This window comes from Acinonyx jubatus, chromosome D4, assembly GCF_027475565.1.
Source record: "Acinonyx jubatus isolate Ajub_Pintada_27869175 chromosome D4, VMU_Ajub_asm_v1.0, whole genome shotgun sequence".
Taxonomy (NCBI): Eukaryota; Metazoa; Chordata; class Mammalia; order Carnivora; family Felidae; genus Acinonyx; species Acinonyx jubatus.
The window spans coordinates 4,331,442-4,350,507 of NC_069391.1; the positions used below are offsets into that span (position 1 = coordinate 4,331,442).

Sequence of the window (19,066 nt, forward strand, 5' to 3'; positions counted from 1 at the left end):
GTGAGATCATGACTTGAGCTGAAATCAAGAGTCAGACACTTAACTGACTGAGCCACCCAGGTGCCCTCCGTTTATTCCTTATTGGCTTATTTTATTTGTAGGGTTAGCTGCTTAAGAAGAATAGGTATTTTGGTATGTTCTTAAGTCCTGTCATAAAAAGTGTAAAACAAAGGTTTACTAATTTTTTTTCTAATTACAAGAGCCGTGTTGATTTTAGCAAATGTATATAAACAAAAAAGAAGGGGGGAAAGATTGCCCTTATTTATGCTACCCAGAAATAATCACTCGTAGCATCTTGCTGTATCTATTTCCAATCTTTGTATTATGCCTATCTTTTTAAAAAATTTTTTCACTTTAAAATTATCTTATAGGGGCGCCTGGGTGGCGCAGTCGGTTAAGCGTCCGACTTCAGCCAGGTCACGATCTCGCGGTCCGGGAGTTCGAGCCCCGCGTCAGGCTCTGGGCTGATGGCTCAGAGCCTGGAGCCTGTTTCCGATTCTGTGTCTCCCTCTCTCTCTGCCCCTCCCCCGTTCATGCTCTGTCTCTCTCTGTCCCAAAAATAAACGTTGAAAAAAAAAATTTTTTTTTAAAAATAAAATTATTTTATAATATTTATTTTGAGAGCGAGTGTAGGTGAGGGGCACAGAGAGAGGGAGAGAGGGAATCCCAAGCAGGCTCAGCGCCGTGAGCATCGAGCGCAGCGTGGGGCTCAATCCCATGAACTGTGAGATCACGACTGAGCCAAAATCAAGAGCCAGACGTGCAACTGACAGAGCCACCCGGGCACCCCACTTTTTGAATTCTTTTTTAAAAACTTTTTTTTTTTTTAAGTTTATTTATTTCACGAGAGCATCGGCGGGCAGGGGCAGAGGGAGAGAGAGCATCCCAAGCAGGCTCCATGTTCAGCACAGAGCCCCACGTGGGCTTGATCTCGTAAACTGAGACCATGACCTGAGCTGAAATCAGGAGTTGGACGCTTAACCGACTGAACCACCCAGGCCCCCTCCCCCCCGCCTTTTTTAATCTTGGGGGGGAAAAAATCATACCATACTGTACATAGTACAGATTTTCCTTGACTTACGACGGAGTTATGTTCCTATAAACATAAGTCAAAAAGGCATGTAATATACCTAAGCTACCCTCCCAAGCATCCTAGCTTAGCCCAGTCTGCTGACATGTGCTCAGAACCCCTACGTTAGTCTACAGCTGGGCAAAGTCATTTAACGCGAAGCCTATTCTGTGATAAAGTGCTGGATGTCCCGTGTGATGCACTGAATACGGTACCAAAAGTGACAAGTGGAGTAGTTGTCAGTGTAGGGGAGGTCACCCTCGTGATCGCGGAGCTGCCTGGGAGCTGCGGCTCGCTGCTCTCGTGAGAGGAGCATACAGCACATGGCTAGCCCGGGACAGGATTCCAATTTACAATTCCCAGTGCGATTTCCACTGAAACGTATTGCTTTTGCACCACCGCAAAGTCGAAAAATTGTAAGTGGGACCATCGTAAGTCGGAGACCGTCTGTGTTCTGCGGCTTACTGTTTTCGCTCATTGCCTCGTGAGTGCTGTTTAGTCGTGGTTATCTGTAAGTGCATAGACCACTCGCCCTCGCCGAGAACAGAAATAAAATCTGTGTTTTACCTTTTGCTAAAACACATTCTGAGAAGATATCTTATCCCCAGCTTCTTCCCTGACAAAAAAATACTAATTATAATGAGAATTTTTTTCTTATAACTTGTATTCTGAATGGTGGCTGCTTTTTTGTAGACTGACTGAAACCAATCGGTGTTCATCAGACTGGCCATTTCAACCTTACCTCGTGTTTGATGTCGGAGACGGTTCAGAAAGACGGGATAACGAGTATGTTTTCCTCCCTTGAATCCCCAGTGATGGTCCCAGAGTTGTTTTACTATTTTTGTTCATATTTATATTGAAAACATTTTCTGTGCCTCTCTCTGCCTAGGATCAGGGCACAGTCATTCTTAGGGAGCTAGGCTACTAGCTTCTCCTTTTTATCATAGATTATTAATATCTCTGTCTATACGTTTCGGCCTTGTAGTTCTTCTTAAGTCTGTAATGGGGATCGTAATCCCTACCGTGATAAGCTCTTGAGCAAATACATGCTAAGGTCACAGCTGTGAGTAGGACAGACATGGCCCCAGTGCATGGCTGTTGTGATCGAAGACAAGAGGCAGTATAGATCCCTTGGATGAAGGTGGGAGACAGAGGGTGAACGACCCCTCGCGTGTGGGATTGTGAGTAAGGGAGCACGTTCCAGGCAGTCTGTGAGTGACAGAAAGGATTGGTGGCTGGTAAGCAGTAAAAACTTCAAAGGAGTCAGGGCTTACGAGAAAATAAGAGAGTAATAGTCTAAAGGCTGTGTTTGTCAGCACAGGGCCTATCTAGAAGTAAGGAGAAATAGAAATGCCACCTCTGTGTCACCGAGAGCGCCGTAGAGAAGGTGACATCCTCAGTAAGAACGAGGCAGTAAGCCACCGAGGAGGGGGGAGGGGACATTCGGCGAAGAAGTTAAGAGAGACAGAGAAGCAGTTGGCCACAAGTAATGTGGAGGTGAAGGTCATAGATGAACTTTGGCCTGAGAGGTGAATGACGAAAATAAGGACTTCAGAGATGGAAGAGAAGGCTGGCTGACTGGGTTTTCTGTCAAGTGAGCCTAGAAGTTAAGAACATGGGGATTAAAGGCCCTTAAACTGAGACCTTCAGGCAGCTTCAGGTGCAGTGCAGTTGTTCTGGAATGGGAGTGAAGGGGTGCATGTCGTTTGGGAAGTGAGCTGGGAGTGCAGGGGGAGGCCAGTGCGGACGCACCCCCGGGCTGCATCCTGTTCAGTCCGCGTGGACGGCGGCCCCTGGCCGTGGGTGCGAGCTCCGCATAGCCAGTGCTGGGGAGTGAAGGAAGACGATCCCGTCTAGAGCGCTGGTCTCAGTGTGTGCAAATTCTTTTTTTTTCTTTCTTTTAAGTTTATTTATCTTGAGGGAGACGGGGAGAGGGGCAGAGAGAGGGGGAGAATCACAAGCAGGCTCCGTGCTGTCAGGGCAGAGCTCAGCTCGGGACAGAACCCACGACCCTGGGATCATGACTGGAGCCAAAACCAAGAGTCTGATGCCCAACCGACCTAGCGACCCAGGCGCCCCCAGACAGTAGATGCTTAGTGCTAGCTCTTTACTGTTCCTGTCTTGGTTACTGTCAATACTTCTTACTGTTGCTGTCCCTGTTTTGACAGATGAAGAGATCGGTGAGTAAGCTTCAGGTGACATCACACTCTTCGTCCTCATAACTTCCTGTTTCGCTGGGTGGTTGTATGTCTCTAAGGGTACCATATTGATGGTCATTGTAACAGCCTCTTTGAGCCACTGATGACTGAGCAAAGGTCAAAGCTACCTTCCTGCCCTTCACTCTAGCAGAAAACAAAGTGGGACTGAAGCTAGCAGTTGGACTGCTATTAGTTTTGATGTGTTTTGTTTTGTTTTGTTTTTCATCTTATTTAGCTCATATATAAATGTTCAAGAAATAAAACTGGTAATGGAAATAATTAAACTTATTAAAGACAAAAGAAGGGATGTTACTTTCCGGAACATTGGCATAATAACCCATTACAAGGCTCAGAAGACGATGATTCAGAAGGATTTGGACAAAGAGTTTGATAGAAAAGGGTGAGGCATCTATATTTTTACAGATATTTCCAGGTTTTCGGTCGAATTAAAAAGAAGAAAGAGGGGATAAAAGGAAACCTAACTCTAGGGAATGGTCTCAGGCTGTGGTAAGATAGCAGGAGGAGACTCACGGGCTGGCTTGGGTCACGCTGGGTAGGGAACGCTCACCCTCCCAGCCCCGCAGACCAGTCAGTACCTCCTGCTGCTGGCAATGTCCTCCCCACCACAACTGGCAGTGGAACCAACTGAGAAACCCTCCAGGCCTTTTCCTTTAGTTCCCGGGACTTGTTGACCTGAATTGTAATTCTAGTAGGATTCATGAAGTAACACTTGCACTTGGGATAAAGGATTTAACCCTTTTCATGCCTTTATGTACAGGGTGAAGATCGTGTTTTTGTCTCATTGTTGGAAAGCCATTAACTCAAACATTTCTTAACCTAGAAACACACAAGCTTACCAAAATTGGCTCTAGAAAAAATAGAAAATTTGAACAGACCTGTAAAAAGAGATGGAATTAGTGGTCAGACTCTTTCCAACAAAGAAAAACCCAGGACCAGGCTTCACTGGTGAATTCTGCCAGACATTAAGATAAGAATTAACACCAATCCTTCTCAGACTCTTCCAAAAAATAGAAGAGGAGGGAAGACTTTCTAACTCATTTTATGAGGCCAATATTACCCTAATACCAGAGCCACGGAAAACATCACAAGAAGAGAGAAACTACAGGCCAGTATCCCTTATGAATATGGATGTAAAAATCCTCAACAAAATAATGGGAACTGAATTCAGCCGCATATTAAAAGGAGTATACACCAAGACCATAGTGGGATTATCTCAGGAATGCAAGGTTGGTTCAACATACAAAAGTCAATCTGTGTGATCTACCATACTAATAGAATAAAGGGAGAAAACCTACACGATCATCAGAATAGATGTAGAAGGAGCATTTGACTTTTCGTGATAAAAGCACTCAACAAACTAGGAATAGAAAGGAACTTCTGCGACCTAATAGAAGGTATCTATGACATGCTTAATGGTCAGACTGAGTGCTGTGCCGCTAGGATCAGGAAGGGTGCCTGCTCTTGCTACGTTTGTGCAGCATGGTTTTAGAGGTCCTAAGCAGGATAATTGAGCAAGAAAAAGAAATTAAAGGTGTTTGTATTATACGAGAACTAAAACTATCCCTTTTCATAGTTGGCCGGACCTACTATGTAGAAAACCCTAAAAATCCACATAAGCTCTCCATTCTAACAGGTGAGTTCAGCCAAGTTGTAGATGCAGGATCAGCATACAAAAATCCATTGCGTGTGTGCGCAGTAGCAACTAGCCATCTGAAAAGGAAATTTAAAAAACAATTCTGGGGGCGCCTGGGTGGTGCAGTCGGTTAAGCGTCCGACTTCAGCCAGGTCACGATCTCGCGGTCCGTGGGCTGATGGCTCAGAGCCTGGAGCCTGTTTCCGATTCTGTGTCTCCCTCTCTCTCTGCCCCTCCCCCGTTCATGCTCCGTCTCTCTCTGTCCCAAAAATAAATAAACGTTGAAAAAAAAAAAAAACCAATTCTGTTTATAATGGAGTCAAAAAGGACAAAATATTTAGGAATAAAAGAAAAGTACAAAATGGTGAAAGCAGTTAACACCTAGGTAAGTGGAGAGACATCCTCTGTCTGTGGATCAGAAGACTTCGTGTTGTGAAGGGGGCAGCGCTCCCCAGAGTGATCTACAAACTCACCCTCAATTCTGCCATCTCTGCCAGAATTCCAGCTGCCCATTGTGTAGAAATGGACAAGCTGAACCTAAAATTCATGTGGAAATGCAAGACACCGCAATTATATTGAAAAAGAATACTGTTAGGGGCTCATGCTTTCCTATTTCAAGACTGACTACAAAGTTAGTTATCAGAACTGGTACGGTCCTAAGGATAGACCTGTAAACCGGTAGACTAGAATTGGGAGTTCAGAAATAAACCCATGCATTTATGGCCAGTGGGTTTTCAACAAGGGGGCCCAGGCCATTCATTGAATGGGAAACAAAATGGTGCTGGACCAACTGGATCTCCACCTGCAAGAGAATGAGTTTCGAACCTTGTCTCCCACCCCATAATGAACTCAAAGTGGAGTAGAGCAGGAAATCTAAGAGATAAAATTATAAAACTTGGAACAAAGGTATAAATCTGTATGACCTCAGATTAGACAATTTTCTGGTATGATACCCAAGCACAAGTTACCAAAGAAAGAATAGATAAATTAGACTTGATAAAAATTAGAAACTTCTGTGTGTCAAAGTACACTACCAAAAAAGGGAAAAGACAGCCCACAGAGTGGGAGAAGCTACGGATGGTTCCTGACTTACCATGGTTTGACTTAGAATTTTTCAGCTTTCTGATGGTGTGATAGCAGCACACATTCAGTAGAAGCTGTACTTCAGGTTTTGAATTTGGCTTTTTCACCCCCGGGGACTGGTGTGCGGTATGATCCTGCCTCGTGATGCTGGGGAGCGGCGAGCCGCAGCGCCCGCTCAGCCCCACGGTCCCGGGGGTGAACCATGACACAACCGTTCTGCACCTCTCGCAGTGCAGTGGTCAATAAATTACGTAAGATAACCTAGCACTTTATCAGGAAGTGGGCTTTGCCCAACTGTAGGCAAACGTGAGTGTCCTGAGCCTGTTTGAGGCTGTCCAGGCTAAGCTCCGGTGTTCAGTAGGTTAGGTGTAACAAATGCATTCTCAACTTAAGGTATTTTTAACTTCTGATGGGTGTATTGGGATGTGACCCCATCCTAAGTCAAGGAAAGTCTACTTGCACATCCTGTATCCGATGGGTCTCCTATCCGGAGTATAGAAAGAACTCCCACAACTCGGCAACAAACAGTTGAGTCATCGGATTTTTTTTTTAACGAGCGAAGGCTTTGAATAGCGTTGCTCAGAAGAAGATTGTGACCGAATGGTCAACCAGCACGGGAAAGATGTTGCACCTCGTTTGTCACTAAGGGAAATGCACATCGAAACCACAGTGAGATACCCTTTCACCCACCTAAATGATGACGATGATGATAATAATAGATAATAACAGAGTTTGAACAAGGACGTTGAGAAATTGGAGCCCTTATGCTTTGCTGGGAAGAGTGTAAAATGGTAGATCACTGTGGAAAAACAGTTTGGCGAGTCCTCAAAAAGTTAAGCATAGAATTACCAAGCGACCGAGCAGCTCCCCTGCTAGGTATGTGCCCAAAAGAACGGAGAAGATGTTAGCACGAAAGCTGGTACGTCAATGTTCACAGCAACGTTACTCGTAACGGTCAAAAAGAGCAAACAAGCCAAACGTCCCTCAGTTGTAAATGGATCGATGGCAGTGAAAGAAGCCAAGCGGGAAGGGCCACGCATTTTATGATTCCGTTTATGTGAAATTACCAGACAGAAAGTAGGTTGGTGGTTGCCAGGCCTGGAGAGCGGGAGAAATCGCGAGGGACTGACTGCCGACGGGCACGAGGGGTGGAAGTGTCGTGGCGGAGGCAGACGGAGGTGGCGGTTGTACAACATAGCGGGTACTGAGCACCACGGAGTGCTGTACTTTAGAACGGGGAATTTTACGCTCCGTGAATCCTGTTTCGGTAAAAAAAGAGAACCGTGAAAAAAGCTTTTGCAGAACACTGCCGTGTAAACGTGTGCGTTTCGTGATGAGCTTCCTTTTTCCAACGAGCCTGTTTCTCTTTTGCAAATAGGCCGGCAGAAGTAGATACCGTGGACGCGTTCCAGGGCCGCCAGAAAGATTGTGTTATCGTCACGTGTGTCAGAGCAAATGCCATGCAAGGCTCCATTGGGTGAGTAACTCTCGTCACTGCCTTTTCACTGGTCTGTAGTCTCGAGCCAGATCTGTTTCCGACCACCGTCGGAGAATACCGTCGTTTGCTCGCTCGGCCTTTATAAAGCCGTGCGCAACGTCGTGAAGGTTTCCCTCCTTCGGTTGCGTGAAGTCGATCCGCTGTCTGGTGTGCTGCTCTTCGTACCTTGTGTGTTAACCTGTGTCCCGGTGGCAGTCTGTCCTTTCCCTCCGAAGAGTGCCCTCGATCTTGGACCGGGGGGAGTTTGCAGGGGGCTTGCTCCTCTCCAGGATGGGTCATGGAGTGGTTTTTCGTCTTCGCTGTGTTTTCGTGCTTTGGCCAAGTTTGTCAGCCTTAACTCCTGTGGGTTTACTCACTAAAGAGGCCCAGGACACTGTGACGGTTGAGAGAAAACTCCCCCGAGTCTTGGAGCCCTGAGACTCCTGTGTAGTTACTTTTTTCCTTCTTTTGAGGAGGTGAAAGTTCCAGATTGTACAGATATGTTGACTTGGTCTGAAAGAAAACAGTAACGTAAGTAACGGTGACGTACGCTCTCCCTGCCCCGTTTGGAGAGAGTCTGCACGCACACACGGAGGCCTGGTGTCTCTGGACCATCCTGTTAGCGGTCCGCTCTCTCCCAGCTCACTGGAAAGTTCACCTTGTTCGCATGGCAGTTCTGTTCCTTCTGAGCTCCCCTAGATCTGTTGGTACATTTGTCTGAGACTTGTGTGTTTGTGTACTGGCTCCACGACATTTGAGTGATTTCAGATACGTTTAAATGAAGAGTCACTGGTCAAGGAGCACCCGGGTGGCTGTCTGTTAAGCGTCCGACTCTTCAGCTCAGCTCACATCTTGATCTCAGGGTCATGAGTTCAAGCCCCGTGTTGGGCTCCGCACTGGGCACGAAGCCTACTAAAAAATGTTTTTTTTTTTTTAATTTTTAAAAATAATAACTGATCTAGTATTGTATTTTTAGGGTGTTTCTAAGGCTGAAGAATGACACTGTTAAAACTGCCAGTATCTCCTCCAAGTGAGACTAGGAGATTGACCGATGCACCACTTGGGAGGGAAAGCTCCGGATATTTTGTTTATTGTTTTTGATGGAAGTTTCTTATTTGCCGGGGACCCTATGTTGGGAAAAAGGAGAAAGCCACGTCACGTTAAAGGAGGAGAAGGAGCCCGAGAAAAGCTGTCTGATGTGTGTGTCTGTGACTCACCTACACTCACATGCTAAGTCATTCTGCAGAAAGAAGTAACTTTTTTTTTTTTTTTTTTTTTTTTTTTTTACCACTTAGATTTCTGGCAAGTTTGCAAAGATTGAATGTCACCATTACACGAGCCAAGTACAGCCTCTTCATCCTCGGACATTTAAGGACCTTGATGGTAGGTGCATTCCTGGGACCAGAGGACTCCAGAGCCTGCCCATGGTTAACTGAGGCTGGCTCGAGGTTTCATTTTTATTTTCCATCAAAATGCAAGTGATCGCAGGGTTACAGAATAATGAGCCTCTTCCCCCTGGTGGTTCTGCGCTCCAGCAGCTTCTGCCTGGGTGCTGACTGCTCACCCTGCCCCGGTCCAAGGCCCAGGTACCCATGGTCTGTTCTCAAGATGACCTTTTTCAAAAAGAAGAAAGAAGTCTCCCATCCGGGGACTGTTGAGATAGTAAATCCATACGTGAAGTGCTTGGACAGCTGTGGGCACTTAGCAGACACTCAGCTCACCTGGTTGTTACTGGCCCAGCTTAAGGCCAGCGGGAGGGAGCTGGCGAGCGCGCGCGGGTCCTCCCTCCTGTGTGCCGCGCGCTCCGTGTCCCCCGGGTGGGGGCCGTGGCAGAGCCCCTCTAGGAGAGGCGGCAGGTTTGCGTCCGTCCGTGGTGGACGGAGCGCGGCCTCATTCGGTGATGTCACGGCCCGGGAAAGCAGATGCTTGCTGCCTGTCTCCTTAGGGGTAATACCTTCGGACTTGTCGAATTTCAGTGTCTAACACGGTCGTTGGTTATCGTAGGAGTGGAGCCAACTCATTTGGTTTTTTTTTTCCCCCGGTTTTCCCCCTACTTTCCGGCTTAGTGCCACCAGAGGGCATTCCGACGCTGTCTTGCCCGTGTACTTCTTCCCTGCGTCTGTGCTTTTCAGGTTTTCTTGTTTGGGTGCCCCGTTGAAAGAATTTTTGAAAGCTGCCGGTATCACCTGTTTTTAAGTTGCTATGAGAAACTCGTTAGAAGTTTAACTAAAGATTTTGTTTCTAGCATGTTCTAAATCCCGACATGGTGAAATAACTATTAAAAATAAATCTTTACGTTGCTCTTAAAAGCGTCCAGCAGAACAGATAGCCGTAGGACTCTCTTTGCTTTTGAAATTGAATTTCCACTTGTACTTGTTTAGGATAAGATTCAGTGGGGCATATATTTTTGTAATTGTCTCACTATTATATCTCTCTGCCACGAACATTTATACGTAAGCTGGAAGTTTGAAAAACATTTTCATAACTGAGGAGACTGTGAAGCGTGAACTTCTCTGCACTTTGTTCGCAACTTCCTGTGAATCTACAGTCACCTCAAAATAAAAGGTTTTTTGTAGAATTATTTTTCCTGGGACTGTAAGGATCTAAGTGTGAAAACGGGATTTCTTATCAGTTGGTTGACCTATTACTATTTTTAGTAATACATTTTTTGAATCTTGGCGGTGTTTAAACCTGGAAGGCAACATGGCACTTGTGTTGTGTATGCCCTGATTAAAGGAGCCTCTGTGGGCTCCCCCGTTCCCACTGCCCCCTTCTGTTTGGCACCCAGGAGTTTGTGCCCTGGCAGTGCGGCCTGCGGTCGGATGACCGGGCAGGACAGAGTCTGGGCGGGAGGGCCCCGAGAGCGCGTGGGGGAGGTCTTCACTCTGGGAAGCCAGCGCCGTAAAAAGATGGAGAAAGAATACAGTAAAAAAAGTCCCAGTTTATCACTTGGGTTTTTCCAACTTAACTTCTGCGGTCCTTGGAGCCTTTTTCCTATGTTTTTGTTTCTGTTTTTGTTTTTTATGCTTACCCCAGTTTTCCTTCCGGAAACAGAACCAATGACGAAGGCACTTGGTTTTCTCTGAGAAACCAAGAGTGATAGCCCTTACTCAGAACCGTTTTTGTGCTCTCAGAATCCAATTAAACACCACCTTTAGGTTCCGTAGACGTGGCAGAGACAGCAAGACCATCTGCTTCGTGTCACACCTGTGTTTCGGCCACAGGGTGAGCATCTCTGGAGCTCTCCGGAGCAAGAAAGAGATCCGAGCGGCGGAGCCTGGCTCGCGGGCCTGCGTGGTGTGCGCCAGCTCCGGCCTTGCGTGTTACTGATGCGGCCCTTCGAGGGTAACGAGATGCTGTGAGGTCAGCATCGATACTGCGGTTCGTCAAATCCAAGAAGCCATTATGACATAAGTCGCTAGTTTATGTGCTACTCTTAGGCTGTGACGCTTTATTTCCACTTAGAACTTTTATATTTATTAAACGAACCCTTCTAGTCTTGTTTAGACAGACGTAGGTCACTCTTGTTTGCACAAAAGAGAAAAAATACAGACAAGATGAACAGGTTGAGAGATCCCTAAAAGTATTTCACCTTCCGAGTCTGGCGCTACGTAACCGTTTCCCGGGTCACAGTCACGTGGCCTCGTCGACGCACAGGCCGTGCCCCTGTGCCCTGTGCCATCAGAAGGCGTTCCCTAAGAGTACCCCCCACGGTCTCCGGGGTTCTCCTCCAGCCCCTGGTCTCCGTTCTCCAGGAGTTGATGCTGGTACTTTTTTGTCTCATCAGAACATTTCTGTGGCTAGGTTTTCAGGCAAGAGCTGGGAGTCCTTCTTCCTTCAGGTGGTTTATTGACTGAAAGTCGAGGGGTCGTGGTTGCCTAGCCAGGAATTCCTCTAGGATTAGTTACTCGGAGACTGCGCCCTGGCTGGTAGGCACCCCCGATTCAGAAGTGGTAAAATGTGAACACGGTGTGCATTTCAAGTTAAATAAAACATCGTTCCTATTTTACAGATGAGGAAACAGGCCCAGAGAGGCCCGCTTGACCCAGGTCATGCAGCCAGTTAAAATTGCTGCCCTCCCCCACCTTTATGAATAGGATGGGAGCCCCCGCGAGGACAGTGGACAGTGGACAGCTGTGCTCTTTGCCCTCCTCCTCTTGCTCCTTCTCTTCTCCCTCCTTCCTCATCGCCCTCCTCTTCCTCCTTCACTTCTCTTTCCCCTCCTCTCCCCCTCCTCCCCTTCCTCCTCCCTGTCCTCCCCCTTCCCCTCTTTCCTCCTCTTCCTCCTATTCCTCCTCCTTCTCTTCCCCTTCCCCCTTCCCCTCCTCCTTCCCCTCCCCCTCTTCCCCCCCTTCTCCCCCTCCTCTTCCCTCCAGGCTTTGTGTTTTTTTCCTCTCATGCACGCTCCTCTTTCTAAGGATGCCCGCAAAGCAGCAATTTATTGCCAAGCCAGGTCTCACAGGAAGTGAGGAGAATGCATGCTGGTGGGTTTTCTTCTCCTTAGGTGTGCGTCTCATAACTTGAGCTCCTCCAGGAAGGTGGGAAAAATCTGTGGAATAGTTGTCTCAGTGGATGAAGATGGTTTAGCCCCTTTGGAGTCTCGGAGGCCTTTGAGAATTCAGTGGCAGCTATGGGCCTCTTTCTAGAATAGTCACATGCACCCAAAAGTTAGGGCTTTCTGGCACCAAGCTTTCCTGCTCCAGCGTATGAGCCTTTTGAGAAGCAGGCAAGACTCTAGATCAACAGTGTCCGAGGAACTTTCCGGGATGACAGAGCTGTTCGGTGCCCGCACCATCCAGTCACTAACCACGAGGCACATGTAGCCACTGAGCACTTGAAATGTGGCTGCTGCAACTGAGGAAGTGCATTTCTTATTTAATTTAATGTAATTAATTGAAATGTAAATAGCTCCTTGTGGCTGCTGGCAACTGGTAGGGTCTGTGTAACAGCCAGTGACCACACGGCACCAGTAACGTGGTAAAATGGGGGAAGTTCTTTCTTATAGGCGGTGACCAGGGCTCTTTTCTGATAACATGGCTTCTTTCTGTGTCTGGACTTCTCTTTCCTTTAGTGGATTCTTGAGAGCCTAGTCATGAAGTGAATTTATTGTTGTTCAGAAATGAAAGAAATCTCATGCTTCCCAAGCATATGAGAGTTTTGGGTAGGGGGGTGTAATTGTCTCTCCCTTGTCTGTTTCTAGGAAAATCAGCACTGGAATCACCTGATTCAGGACGCACAGAAGCGGGGTGCCATTGTCAAGACGTGCGACAAAAACTACAGGCACGACGCAGCCAAGATTCTGAAACTCAAGCCCGTCCTGCAGAGAAGTCTGACTCACCCGCCCACCGTGGCCCCGGAGGTGGCCAGACCCCAGGGTGGCTTGCCCAGCAGCAAGCCAGACGGTGAATTTGCCAAGACGTCTTTCCCTTCCTCCCTGTATCATGTGCCTTCTGGCTGTAAGGAATCCACTGGTGCTGTTACCACCAAGGACCCTGAAAGACCTCCTATTCAGGACCGGCTTCGGGACCCACGACTGCTTAGGAGGCTGGGCATAGACCCCGAAGCCAAAGGGACGTGCCCGAGGGATCCGCAGCCCCTGAGCCCCCAGCATCCTGGGGCCACGCCTCCCTCGGGGGAGCCAGGCTTCCCTCTGAGTCACCAGGACCTGGGTGGTGCCCAGCTGTCCACCGCCAGAGGGACCACGCTGAGCAACCAGAACCCTCCCGTGCAGTGGGAGCCTCCAGCTGCCGGTACGGATGTCTCCGCGAGTAAAAGAGCATGTGACTGGGAAGGAGGGCTCAGCCGCAGGAGAGAGACCAGGGCTTTCAGCGAAGGGGACCGGGAGACGCAGAGCCCTGAGAGCCGTCACCCAAAGAGGCGCTCCGGCTGGGACAACAGGAGACTGGAGGAGGAAGACAGTGGTTCCAAGAGAAGAAAGTTTTTATAGTAAAGCCAAGTGACAGAGATGGTCAGCCCCAGCATCATCGCAGACTTAAGATGACCACTAATGGGACTGTCCAGATCCGATTATTTTTGTCCTTAAAGGAGTTTGTGTGCTGTTGGAAAACACGGAACACGTATCCTAACACCTGAACCTCTCGGTGTCTTCGATATCTTTTGTCAGCCGCAAAAGCTGTCGAGGGCGTTTGTGTGTCCGTTATATTGTCCTTGAAGACTTAAAATGTTGATCTCTTGTTGTTGTATAGTGAGGGAGACTGGAGTGGATGGTGTAAAAGTTGAAGTGTACATTTGTATAGCAAATAACAAAATCCTTTTACAATGTAATCTAGTAGACCGTTTTTCTTTCCCCTGCTTAAAATGTTGCTCATTTCCAACAGAACAAACTTTATATCTAAAAAAAATAAAAAGGGGCAGGAGGAGGAGGAGGACAGGCCCTTTCAAACATTGTTATGGCAAGACAGACCTCTTCAGCCCGGGTAGTCTGCAGTAAGCTCAGTTAATGCTGGTGGGTCAGATGTCTCTAGTTCTATTTAAGAAAAAAACAAGTGGAGTCTCCTGGGGGAACCTTCAGGAAGCAGAGCTACGTTAGGTGAAGTTCTGCTGATGTTGGGTGTTTTTAGATGAGGCTCCTTGGCACAGAATATTACGTTTCTCTGATGAGTTCGTCTGCCTATTTCAGGGAGCACATGGGTTTCGAGCTAAAATTCTGATTTCCCCTTGAGATAGAAGAATACGAAATGAAAGAATCATTCTTGAGATACCATTCAGATGCTCCCCAGCGTATTGTGAGCATCCCGGAACCGGTGGGTTACAAGTCCAGTGGTCGTCAGGTGCCGGATCAGTGCAGGGGGGGACCCTGGAAGAGCCACCGAGGCTTGGGTGTGAAAGCTTGCCGGTTGCCGGGAGAACCCGACCAGTTTGTTTTGGGGGGAGCGTGAGGAACTGCCTGTTACTCCCCCCCCCCCCCCCCCCCCGCCAGGGGATTCTGGTCACTAACCGGGCAGCCTGGGACCCGAGAGGGCAGGCCAGATAGAATATTGTGGGCAGGAAATCCCTCTCTTTGAAAAGAGAAGGAGAAGAGTGCAGACGTGTGAGGTTGAGACCCAGGAAGAGAGCGGACAGGTTTCCTGTGAGCTCTGGGGCCCGCGTTACCTGCTGCCAGTACATCAGTGCGGCAGGATCATCTGATCGGAGGGGATGGTGCTGTTGTGGAGGGGGGTGCCATGGCGAGCGGACGTTTGTCTGGACAAGGGAGGCCTGTCTGACCGCAGGGTCAGACGTGAGGGTGCACGGTAGCAAGTGACACTTGCCTAGCAGCCCGTTAGCTACTTTGGGGAGGAGACCAGACCCCTGGAGATCCACATGCACCATTTAAAATGCTGTCCTCTGCTTTTTAAGCCAAGGGGGCTTTGTGTCAGAACTTCTACTGAAACTGGTTGTTTAAGAGCTTTAAAACATTTGCCAGAAGTTTGAAACCTGCCTTCTGTGACCCACGTCCCGCCCAGCGGGGTCCAGACGGCTGCTGGTGTTGGGCCAACACTCCTGGCCCTGGGCATGTGCTCCGTCCCCCGTTGGTGGGCAGGACACTTGTCCTTGGCCACGCGGTGTCAGAAAGCGCAGGGTGTGGGGTGCAGGGCGAGCCCCACCCCGTCTGAGTCAGGGGCTCTGTAAGCTTCCCGCATGTGCCTTTGGCACGAAACCTCATTGTTAGTTTGAGTTCACTTTGCTGCTATCTTGTAAGATGCCTCGTTGAGCGGATACTTGGTGGTGACGATTTAAAGGGTCAAGAACTCCGTCGGCTCCTAAAAGGCGTGACCGTGACAGGCAGAGCTGGGGTCAGGAACCTTTCCCTCTGCTGGTGCAGCCCGGAAATGAAGAGAGAAGTGCTCCCAGGCCAAACCCGGGCGGTGCTCTCTCCTGGGGCCCAGTGTTAACACCCGTCCTGGCGCTGTGCTCTTCTGTTGGTTCGCCAGCCACCCAGCCTGTGTCCTGACAGCCCCTCCCTGGGAACACAGTCCCGCCTGATCCCGCATTTGAAACTGTTTGTTGTTCTGGTTGGTAAAAATGTCGGCATAAATCATTTCATACGGGCGCCTCTCTGGTGGTGGCGGTCAGAATGGTGTCGTTCTCGCAGAGTGAAAAATACGGCTGTTTTCTTCGTCCTTGCCGTGGCGTTGGAAGGAAGTGCCCCGTTTTCTTTCCGTGTTCATTCTCTCACCACGAATATATCCTACTCAAACGCTTGTTTTGCCTCTTTGTATACAGTCTTCCTTGGCTTTACTGTGCATGGTTTATTTGGTGAATATATTTTCATGTGTTATTACCAGGAGCAGATTTGATAAGTACATGTGAATAACCTCCTGTAAATGAATTTTATAACAAAAATGCACTAAACTATTTTCTAAAATTAGCCGTGTAGACGATAATTTTTGGCTGCAGCTTTGATAATTCTTTCTAATGCTCTGAATTCATAGCTGGGATTCGGTGAACAGTAACCCTCTGGTCTTTGTGAAAACACACCTTTGAAGAGAAAAGGGTGAAACTAAACGTGGAAATAAGAAAACTGGCCTGAGTTAGGAGCTACATAGGACGGGGTCAGGTGCAGTGTCCTAACCAGCGTGCTTTGGGCCACTGGATTTGTCTTAGGCGGAAATTACTGCCGGGGGGTGGGGGTGGGGTGGGGGGGGGGATTTGCTTTACGCAGGCCTGTTCTCCAGCCCCCTTCCCCCACCCCCACCCCGGCTCTCTGTGAAATCCCAGCCGTGAGGTCACAAAGTGTTCATGACCATCCATGGTGGCCGGTCCTATTTTGAGGCTTGGTTCGACAAAAGAGCACATTCACCTTTAGGCTGAGACCAGGGAGAGCGTGAGAGGCTGGGCAGGCGTGAGCGGAGCTCCCAGAGTCACGATGGGGGACAGGGTGCAGACGTCCGAGGCGGGCTGACTGCCGATGGCAGCAGCCGTGGGGCGCCTTCATAAAAGCAGTAGCTTCGGGGAGTGTCATCAGGCTTGGCCACACCGCCTGTTCGGGGGCCCGCGTTCATTGCGGATGCGCGCACCCGGGGAGGGTGAAATGACGAATGGGGACTTAGGGGGCATCCTAAATCCGCTGGGTGACCTGGTGAGTGCTCTGACGGCCCTTTCGCTTGTGGGGCTCATTACTGCAACATCTGTAGCGGTCGTTTTTAAAGTCACTTCTGACCGAGTCACCCACGCTGTCCCCGCCACCCCCTGGGTGTCCCCATTCATTCTTTGAGGAATAAATAATTCAGGGAGGAACCTGAAATGTAGCCTCAGCTCCTGTGGAATGTATGTGTCGTGCAGGACCACAGCAGCAGTTTCTGTTCACCAGGGATCGCTCCATAACCTTTAAAGGACCGGAGTTGCTGTCCCCCTGTCCTGGACAGAGGCGTGCGCCACATCAAATGGCATAAACGGGTGTCCGTAGGCGGATGGGGTGGTCGGAGCCCGGGAGGCTCTCTGGTGTGCCCTGTGCCCTGCGGCGCAAGCCCGGCCGTGCTGGCAGACGCACTTGCCTTTGTTTCTCAGCAACCCCGCTGCACACAGGATCCTTAACGTGTGGATTTCAACCTGGGGCCCGCGCCTTGGAGTCACCTGGGGAGCTCTTGAAAATGCCACTCCCGGGCTCCACCCTAGAATTTTCTTTTAATTAAAAAAAAATTATTTTTTGTGATGTTTATTTTTGAGAGCGAGAGGGAGGAAGCGAGCAGGAGCGGGGGAGGAGCAGAGAGAGAGGGAGACACAGAATCCGAAGCGGGCTCCAGGCTCCGAGCTGTCGGCACAGAGCCCCACGCGGGGCTCGAACCCACGAGCCGTGAGATCGTGACCTGAGCCGAAGGAGGACGCTCAACCGACGGAGCCACCCAGGTGCTCCTTTTTTTTTTTAATTTTTTTATTTTTTTAATGTTTATTGTTTGAGAGAGAGCGCTCACACATGGGGGAGGGGCAGAGAGAGGGAGACTGAGCCAGCCAGGTGCCCCCTCTGGGGACTCTTTTATAAAGGGCACTAAGGCCACTCTTGAGCTTCCGTCATCATGACCTAGTCACCTGCCAAAGGCCCCACCTCCTCATACCATCAGCTTGCGGGGGGGAGGATGTCAACATACGAAGGGAGGGGAGGGGGACACGAGCATCCAGGCAGTTGTAGTTTATCAGTTGTCACCTTGGGTAGGCAGAGCTCCCTGGACGTTCTCTTTAGGATGGGCCACGAGACACTGCGTGTGACTTGAGGCCAGAAAAGATACACGGGCTCTGAAGGTCGGGGTAGAAGCTTCGGGCGCTGTCGTAACCCACGCCTCTTGTCACCGCTGGCTGGCTGGCGAGGAGCCTGCACCTGCTGGGTCCTCCTTCCCGGGTCCTCGTGGCGCTTCTCCAGTGCCTGAGCCAGGTTGGCTGTCGGCTCCGTGGCCGAGGGCCCCAGCTTCTTCTGAGGGACGCCTCCATCTCCGGAACCGCGGGCCGACCGACACGGGCTCCCGTCCACCTTGCGGATTCCAGCCTGCCCTCGGCCCCCCACTGCACGTCCACCCTCTTTCCCGACCGCCCGCCCGTAGACTTCCAGCTCCCGCGTGAGGCATGAAGGCTGTGTGAGCTGAATGTGGCCCAAGTCCCCCCAAGTCAGTGCTTTCCTACCAGGAAGAATGAGATAGAAAGAGGATGCCCGGTGCACATATGTTACAAGTCCCCAACATGGCGTTGCAACCAACAGCAGGGGAGTGGCGAACGCTGGCACCCCTCTAGGGCAATGACAGACACCCCCCCCCCCCAATATGGTTTTCCATTGTTTTTAACAACACAGAAAAGGTTCACAATATGGCGGTAAGGGGTGGTTCTATTTTTGTTCTCTATGTGCATATACACAGTAGATTGATTTTTTAATAGGAAAAACAATACCTAAAAGGACCAACATGTTTAACAAGGGTTAGGTAGGTAGGTTGTTTTTTTCCCAAAGTTTGTTTATTTTGGGAGAGAAAGCGTGCGAACAGAGAGGGGGCAGAGAGAGCGGAGAGAGAGAAGCCCAAGCAGACTCCACGTTGTCAGCGCAGAGCCCGACCGGGGTCTCCGTCTCATGAACGGTGAGATCACGACCTGAGCCGAAAGCAAGAGTCGGGTGCTCAACCCACTGAGCACCCCCCCCCCCGGGCGCCCCAGTTGTTGGTTCCTTTTTAATGGATTTTATTTCTGGGGCGCCCGGGGGGCTCAGTCGTTGAGTATCCGACTTCGGCTCAGGTCACGATCTCACCGTTCGTGAGTTTGAGCCCCGCATCGCGCTGTCCGTGCAGAGCCTGCTTCGGATCCTCTGTTCCCTTCTCTCTCTGCCCCTCTCCCCCCTTCTCAAAAGTGAATAAACATTAAAAAAAAATTTTTTAAGGAAAAAAAAAAGGTTTTATTTCTGAGAGCACTTTTAGGTTCACATCAAGAGGAGAGGAAGGTGCAGAGAATTCTCCAGAGAGCCCCCTCCCCACACACATCCACAGCCAACCCGACAGCAGCCCTCCTCTCCAGAGTGCTCGTGGGTCTCAGCCACTGAATCCACACCAAGTCATTATCACCCGAAGTCCAGGGTTTACATTGGGGTTCGCCTCGCCTACATTCCATGGGTT

At 49.4% G+C, this 19,066-nt stretch overlaps 1 protein-coding gene across 10 annotated transcripts in view; it reads left to right on the top strand.

The window, feature by feature from the left end:
• The window catches only part of SETX (senataxin), a 62,012-nt gene extending 48,246 nt beyond the window's left edge, over positions 1-13,766 (top strand). For 8 of the 10 annotated variants that reach the window (XM_027035467.2, XM_053204454.1, XM_027035465.2 and 5 more), the window contains 5 exons: positions 1,763-1,855; positions 3,503-3,667; positions 7,383-7,481; positions 8,777-8,864; positions 12,682-13,766. In XM_027035467.2, the coding sequence (XP_026891268.1) occupies positions 1,763-1,855; positions 3,503-3,667; positions 7,383-7,481; positions 8,777-8,864; positions 12,682-13,428 (1,192 nt within the window). In that variant the 3' untranslated portion in view covers positions 13,429-13,766. Of the gene's footprint in view, positions 1-1,762; positions 1,856-3,502; positions 3,668-4,045; positions 4,511-7,382; positions 7,482-8,776; positions 8,865-12,681 lie in introns of those variants that run through there. The other 2 variants (XM_027035468.2, XM_027035469.2) reach the window with 2 other exon arrangements.
• Positions 13,767-19,066: the final 5,300 nt, after the last annotated feature.